Source organism: Physeter macrocephalus, chromosome 19 (assembly GCF_002837175.3).
Source record: "Physeter macrocephalus isolate SW-GA chromosome 19, ASM283717v5, whole genome shotgun sequence".
Lineage (NCBI taxonomy): Eukaryota > Metazoa > Chordata > Mammalia > Artiodactyla > Physeteridae > Physeter > Physeter macrocephalus.
Genome location: NC_041232.1, coordinates 11,065,787 through 11,073,696, shown reverse-complemented (window position 1 = coordinate 11,073,696; position 7,910 = coordinate 11,065,787). Strand labels below are relative to the sequence as shown.

The 7,910-nt window shown below is 38.8% G+C and overlaps 1 protein-coding gene across 1 annotated transcript in view; it reads left to right on the top strand.

The window, feature by feature from the left end:
• HECTD4 (HECT domain E3 ubiquitin protein ligase 4) overlaps positions 1-7,910 on the top strand; it is a 197,188-nt gene that overhangs the window by 106,809 nt on the left and 82,469 nt on the right. Inside the window, exons 22-29 of the mRNA XM_055080495.1 lie at positions 1,775-1,894; positions 3,028-3,132; positions 4,208-4,371; positions 4,963-5,196; positions 6,191-6,383; positions 6,577-6,681; positions 7,157-7,245; positions 7,632-7,807. Of these exons, the coding sequence (XP_054936470.1) occupies positions 1,775-1,894; positions 3,028-3,132; positions 4,208-4,371; positions 4,963-5,196; positions 6,191-6,383; positions 6,577-6,681; positions 7,157-7,245; positions 7,632-7,807 (1,186 nt within the window). The remainder of the gene's footprint in view (positions 1-1,774; positions 1,895-3,027; positions 3,133-4,207; positions 4,372-4,962; positions 5,197-6,190; positions 6,384-6,576; positions 6,682-7,156; positions 7,246-7,631; positions 7,808-7,910) is intronic.

Here is a 7,910-nt window from a genome sequence, read left to right as displayed (position 1 = left end):
AACCCGTGTCCCCTGCATCGGCAGGCGGACTCTCAACCACTGCGCCACCAGGGAAGCCCAGAAGGTGGCTTTCTAGAAGGGTTTCAGATGTGCCTAGGATCTGGTTTATATTTATTTAAATTATTTGTTCTTCTTTGCCATTACCTCAGGGCCCACATAGATTTTGAGGAAGTATAGTTTTCAACCTAGTGGCTGAACAATTATAAGGAAAAGGAAGCATTTTAGGGGTTGAAGTATTTTCTTCTGTCTCTAATTGTTACATTGTAAACCATCGTGTTTAACTTAGGAGGAAAGGCGTAACTTACAAGAACAACTGAAGGATTGTCTGATAGTGTTTTATGTACGCAGGATTTTTTTTTGTAGATTGTTAGCTATCTTGTCTTTCTCTCTGAACTGTAAGGGCAAATGGTCTTAAATCCCATCAAGGGAGAGTTTTAGGGTAAAAATAGGTAACTTCTTAACTGTATATACTGAGATGGTGAAACACATTATTGGGCAAGTTGTAGAATCCTCTTTCCCCTTATCTTTTAGGATAGTGAAGATTCCCAGATGTCTGGAGGGGTTTAAGACTTGCCCCTCAAACTCTCACCTTAGCTGGAAGCAAGAGAGTTTAGAAAATTCTTTAGTGGGCCTTTCAAAAAATATATCTTCTGGCATCAGTCTATCCTACTTAACAGCTCCTGGCAGTAGCTACCCCCATTTCCTACATTCAAATAATATGACTGTTTAAAATGGAAATGGAAGAGATTGCCATTTTAGAGGGTGTCATTTTGTTTCTCCTTTAAAAAACAGTAACTTGCATCTTCTGATGTAAGCTAACCTCCACCTGCAGTAGACATTAGTGTTAAATGTGGAGGCTTACTACATGGATAAAAGTGACTCTTACTTTTCCAGTGGTCCCTGGCTGGTGTCCCCCAAAGGTGCAGAAGGGTAAGAAACCACAAAATGATTAAGCATCCAGGGCTAAAAGTGCAGCTTTTAGATCCAAACAGAGCTCAGAGGTGGTCAGAGTGTGCATTACAGGACAGAATTTGGTATTTACAGAAGCCAGAGCCTTATTCTTCCTATGAAAGTATTTGAGTGCCAAATGATGTCTAAATGTTTTTTCCTCCATATTAGCAAGTTGGTTAATTGTATATAAATGAATAGCTTTTATTGAAGAAAAATATTGATACATGAAAACTGACTCAAGAAGAAGCAGCTCCCTTTCTGGCCCAAATTTGTGTCATTTCTTTTTATACCATTAAGCAACATTCTAAGAATATATGGCTTATTTTCAATTTGTTGCATTTTTAAAAACCTTATTCATTGAATTTTTTTTTTTACTTTTATTTTTTATGTTAGATATAACCATCTTGCCATTTGTATTTGTTCACTTTATTAATTTTGGGGAGGATATAAGGGGGCAAACTATACCCGTTATTAATGGGCTATATGTCATTACTTAGGATTAAAATAGCTACTTTTAAAAATACATATAATAGCTGAGTATAACTATTTTAATGTGAGGTCCCCAAGCCAATTAAATTGCAGTAATATTTGATACTACTCTGTGGCTGCCCTGTAAATACCAATGGCTGGTTGCATCTAAACAAGTTATCAGTTGTACCTAAAAAAAATAATAATAATAATAATCAGGAAATATTAGTTATAATGACACCAGTGCCTGGTTATAAATGTATTTTTAAACAAACATTTTTTTGCAGCCTTTTTATTTGTAGATGTTGTTTTTGTTTTTCTTTTACAGTCTAACAGTATATTTTCTGTTTTGAAGTTGGTGATATACGCGGGGCCTAACACAAACAGTAGGAAGGTTGCTGAGTATGGAGGCAACACTCTGGGATATGGCAGCCGTAGTGTCTTAGGAACTGGTTGGCCGAAAGACTTGGTGAAGGTATGGTATACAGGCACATTTGCTTCATAGAAAAGAAAATGAACTTGCATTCCCCGTGGGCCCAAGTATTAACTCTAATTCTAGAAGACATTTGCCATGGGGGCTTTTGTTGAGGTGGGGCTACCTCGGTAGGCCTGTAAACTCACTACTTTGTTCAGAATGACCCTCCTTTCACTCGTAAGGCATCAGACCCCTATCTGCTCCAGAACTTGTATCTATCTGTTCCATAGGTTACTCCATGGGCTGAGGTTGTCACAGCATTTCTTTTCCTGTCCATTGAAAGGACTGCTAGTTCTTCCCGCTCACTTATTCTCTAGACTCCTTTATGATGGGTGTCCTAGAACCATAGGGCCATTGCCATTTTAAAATGTGGAATCAGTGTTTTCAAATGAATTGGGGCCTTTGGAGCAAAAATAACTATCCATTCTCAGACTGATGAGATTGGAGCCATGCTTTGTAATGTGGGCCCTTGAACTATAACATATCTACCTAGAATATGAATATGAACTGAAATGCCCACTAAAACCTGAAAACCTCTCCAGAGTCTGCTCCCAGAGCTTTTATCTCACATATATTATGTACCCTCTTTAATTCAGCCATAGGCAGCAAGTTACCTCCAGAGGTATAGTCCAGATGCGTCCAAATCTGGATCAGCACAATACTTTTAATTGTTCTCTGATTTCCTGCATTTTGTTTCTTACACATGGTATTGATTCGACAATACAGAGCAAGGTCTTTCATCACTCTCTCTGTGTTCTTCAAGCTAATGGCTATTTATTTGCCCACCTTATTGGCACAAGTGAGGTGGTGAAATGGAGGAGGGGGAGGGCAGAAAGTGTAGAAATCTGAGGAATTTATTGAAATTACGTTCAAGATTTGATCTTTACTCTGATCCTGCTATTGGGCAATCGTGGCCATTTCACAGATGCCTCATTCCCAAAGCTACCTGGTCAGGAGAGACAGCTGGAAGTTTGGTGTCCAGATGAGAGGGGATGGAATTTGAAGCAAAAAGCGAGTGAGAAAAGAAGTGAAATGTTGCTGTGGTCCTTCTGAAAGTAAATCTCTGAAATTCATTGCTCTCTTGAAAATTGTGTCTTGTTTTTAAAGTGCATTTTCCCCCCTTAAATTTTAAGGTGGAAGGAGATACAGTCACCTTCTCCTTTGAAATGAGAAGTGGCCGTGAACACAACACTCCCGATAAAGCTATGTGGGGCTTTGCTTGCACAGTTCGCGCTCAGGTACTTGAATCTAACCACTGCTGTGGGCATAGTGTACTTTTTCCTGTGTGCCTTGGTTACATACATCATATTTGCCTTGGAAACAAGGCAAAATATGAGCTGCTGTTTCATCCATCTCTTCCATTTGGCAGTAGTAGACCACTAATAGAAGTAGTAGTTTTATGGAATAAAACAAGCTGGGACCTAAAATCAATACAGCATCACAGAAAGAATCCCTTGCTGGGGGCTCCGTCTTTAAAGCCTGGAGAGGTGGTCTGCCTCCAGCATCTTTCCAGAGGGTGAGGAAGACTTGAACACCTGGTAGAAGTGAGCCCTTGGATTCTGGGTTTTAAGAGTAGTAGAATCGGATTATTTTTATTCTGTTCCCAAAGGCTCTTCATGCTAGTCTAGATCTGTCTCTGCTTAATTATTCATGTTACACTCTGTATATAGGTTTAATCTACTCCTTTTAACAGTACCAGTTACTTTCCTCCCAGGAATCTATTTAAATAAATTAAGTCTATTTAAATAAATTAGAACATATTTCAGACTTGGCGGTTGCTTAAGCTTAACCAAGCCAAGACTCTCTGGAGTGGGATTATCTGCTAGAATGTAAGCTTCATGAGGGCAGGCATCTTTGTTTTGTTCTCTGCTTTATCTCAGGCACCTAGAACAATGGCTGGTACACAGTAGGCACTCAATAAATATTTATTGAATGAATTCAGTGTAATCATTGACATCATCTTCATTCAAGCACAGAATGGAGGTGACAAAATGAAATAGTGATTTATACCTGGATAGGTACAGCAGAAAGGAAGCTATCCAAAAAATCTTGCATGTGATTTGTGCTGTGTCTAATATGGAGTCTTACTGACTCTTCTCTCTCCAGAATTGTGTTGAGACTTCACTCTGTGGTCATTCCAGTGCTGCCATCTATCTACTCATGGTGTTGGGTGCTGTCTCTGTGTCCCGTAGCAATGATACTTGATACTGCTCCATGAGTCCCTGTGGTTGGGGACAGTGCAGTGTGTTGCAGCGCAGGTGAAGCGCTCCTCCGTGTAACTGACCAGTCTGGTTTGCCCTGTCTGCATTGTAGGAGTCTTCAGAGGATGTGTCGGGAGGCTTACCTTTTCTGGTAGACCTGGCTTTAGGTCTGTCTGTGTTAGCTTGTTCTATGTTAAGAATCCTATACAACGGACCAGAAATTACCAAAGAAGAAGAAGCCTGTCAGGAGCTGCTGCGGTCCAAACTTTTACAAAGGTAAGAAAAGGCTCAAATGGGACTAGTTTTGCCTGCAAAGGAAAAAGGACTTTATGTGGAAAACTACTTTTAGTACATTTCCCAGCTGATTGTGTCTACTTGCCTGCCAATCCCGTGGGTATCACTGTGTCTAAGAAATAAGATGAAAATTACATCAAAGTGCCTTGTGGCCCTTACTTTACTAAGTTTGAAATTACACCCTTGAACTGTGTAAGCTTTTCTCTAACCCAAATACTGTATAATTAAATTAAAGGATCCCCAAAAGGATGGGAAGATGGACAATAAAGCAAACATAGCAAAGTGTTTCTTCTAGAATCTTGGCTGTGGGTATATGAGTGTTAACTGTGTAATTCTTCCAACTTTTCTGTATATTTAAAAGTTTTCATAATAAAATGTTGGGGAGGAGGTAGAGTCCCAAAGATGGGGTTTCATACAATGCTCATTTTTCTTTAGTCTCTGGAGGAGGTTTGATGAATAAATACGTAATACATAATGTGATCCTTCAAATGTTGTATATCGATATATCTGCAAACTTCAAGTAGCTTTCCAGATAGAAGAGGAAGTGAAGAATCTCTTCTTCTTTATATTCAGGTGCCAGTGGCAGGTGGAGGCCAATGGTGTGATCTCCCCTGCCCTTACTCCAAGTCCGTCTCCACTGCCTCTGACCATCGAGGAAGACAGAGAATTCACTTACCCCTCTGACGTCCTCGTGCCTCCTGTTGGAAACTACTTTGACCTGCCCCGGATCAGGCTGCCTCCAGGAATCATGATAAAGCTCAGGGAAATTTCTGGGCGTGCCAGACCTCAATTTAGACCAAGTATAAAGTATGTTGCTCTACGGCACTTTATTTTCCCAATGAAAAAATGTTTAAACAAGCGAAGAGGGTGTGTTTCTTCTTGTAGTCTAGCAGATGAACCTTCCACTTTACATGTACTTGATGAATGTTAACCAGGTGCTCTGGAGAGTACCCTCAGGTGGTGTTCCAGGTCAGTGGGTTCAAAGCGTGGGCTCTCAGTCAGCAACATTAGTATCGCCTGAGAACTTGTAAGTTCTTGGGCCCCATTTCACACCTGCTGAATCAGAACCTCTGAGGATGGGGCCCAGTAGTAATCTGTGTTTTGACAGGTTTTCCATATGATTCTGATGCATGCTAACATTTGACAAGTTCTAGGTTTTTCTCAGGTGGTTTGACTTTCTACTTGAAGGTAGTCATCAACTTTGGTTTCCATAGGGTCTAGATGTTTCTTTATTTTCAATGCCTGGAGAGATGGTAATCTTTAATCTAGAATGTGAGGTCTTGCAGTTACCAATGTCTTTGTGGTATTCTAGCTTAAAGTTAAGTCTGTTTTGCAGGCCTCTGCTCTGAGGCAAGATTGGCCATTTCAGAGAGAAGAATTTAAAGAATAGATGAAATTTAACCTGAAAAAATACAAAAGCACCATTGTTTTCAGCCCAACATCCATATGCCCAAAATACTACCAGCCATAATACTGCATAAAATTAATTGGCAGATAAATCGTGCCAAAGATCTTTTATTAACCTCAGACCTATTCCAGCTCTAATATAACGCCAGGTCAAAATATACAAATCATAGAAAATGAAGTCTGTTTAATTTTGATTTTCAGCTTCATTAGCCAATGTCAGTTTTATCAGTTAAATATATCAAGTTATTGCCAACTTGTAATAAAGAAAGTGTGGTGAATATTTAACATACTTAAATCAAAGCGTACATTCTTCTATCTATAAAATACAGTATTGGTAAGTTGAGAGCTTACCAATTCTAGTCATACAGCTGACTAGTTTCCCTTGTGATCGCAGAGAAGTAATCCAGCCAGACGTGATGGAGGAAATGGTGGTATCGTGTGTCATTAAGCACTTGAACTTGGTTGATGCACTGCAGTCCCTAATAAATTTCCAGTATCAAGAAGAACATGCTGAGGAATATGATTTATTGTGTAAAATCATGGGAGAGACATTTAAGAAACTCAATGCCATGGAGAGACAGCTGCAGGTAAGTGAAAGTTAAAACATTTAGATGTCTCTTATAACTGTGGGAAATGACTTCTTTCCTAGAAATTTAATGAAGTTTAAAAAGTTATCTGAATTTTAAAAAGATTATTGCGACTAAAATTTCTGAATTTACAGATTGCATTTGTTTTTATTTTGCATCTAGTTTCACGTTGTTTTATATTTTAATGTGTCAGAGTGTTGCAGAATTGGAACAGAAATGGCAAAGTGAGGTTGATGATGCCACGCAGGGGAAACTGGAGAACAACATGCCTTTCTTCTATGATTACCATTTTAATGAGGTGAGCAAGCTGTATGACTCATCACTGGGGCATTGCTATTTGTAGTACAATGGTATATACTGTGTGCGTAGAGATAACATCATTTTTAAAATGTTGTATACCTCGAAACATACCCATTGTTTAAAAAGGGTTAAATAAGGTTGATTAGATCAGCATGTCAATGATAAGTTACTCGTTATTTAATTAATTAATAGTTTTATAAAGCAGTTATCATCATTATCAAATTCTGCTTTCAAGCCTTTAAAAAAAAAAAAATAAAAGAGTTATAAGCACTGAAGAAATCTCCAGAAAGTAGTCATTGCCATTTTTAATCATTAAAATATCAAATAGTAACTTACAAATGTGCTTCTGGTGTAGAAATATGGACCAAAGGTGGGTTTTTTCCCTGAAATTTTCTGTTCCTTTTAACACGTACAGTAAAACTCGGTTTTTGCAGATTCTGCATACCATCTTTTCTTGATTTTTCCTTCTTTAGAACAAAATGAAAGAACTAGAACTTTTGTGTTCAATGAAGGAAGTCTCCTTTGATGGAAATGATCTTGAAAACATGGTCCTATCTCTGAGGTTAGTGATGTTAGTAACTGTGTAAAGCTAATTTATCACCTTGATACTCAAAACAAAATGCAAAGATCTCATCTCTTAACAGATATTTTTAAAAATATTGTGCATTCAACTAAATATTTTAGAGTTGGAACTTATTTGGTATTTGGAAATTTTGATTTTAGCCTTCAAAAGTTAGCATATAGGCACTTGAAACTGGGCAAAAGGAACTAAAACTGGCCACAGTTTATAGCACTGCTCTCCTCGGATGGGGAAGGGGGAAGGCAAGCAATATTTATCAGGTTACTTTTGCTTAGGTTCCCCTCTATCTTCTCATATCCTTTGTAATGAAACACTTTAGTTTTGGTAAACCAGAGGACAACTAAATGCACATCAGTCTTTCTTTATAGGGAGAAGTTCCTACAAGAAGTGAATTCTCTCATTCAGAAACCCTCGCACCCACTGGCTAAGACGAAGACGTTAGTGAAGAGTCTAATGAACCGAGCTGAGCTGTTGCTGCACGTCACCATTGCGGCCCAGTCCGGCCTCACAAGAAGCATCTCAGGGACCCCCGCAGAAACACCGGGTACTGCTGACAGCCAGCCCTGCAAGGCTGTCTGCGCTAGTCTGTTCATAAAACATACATCAGCTGCTTATAAAAAAAAAAGAAAAAGAAAAGAAAATCACTC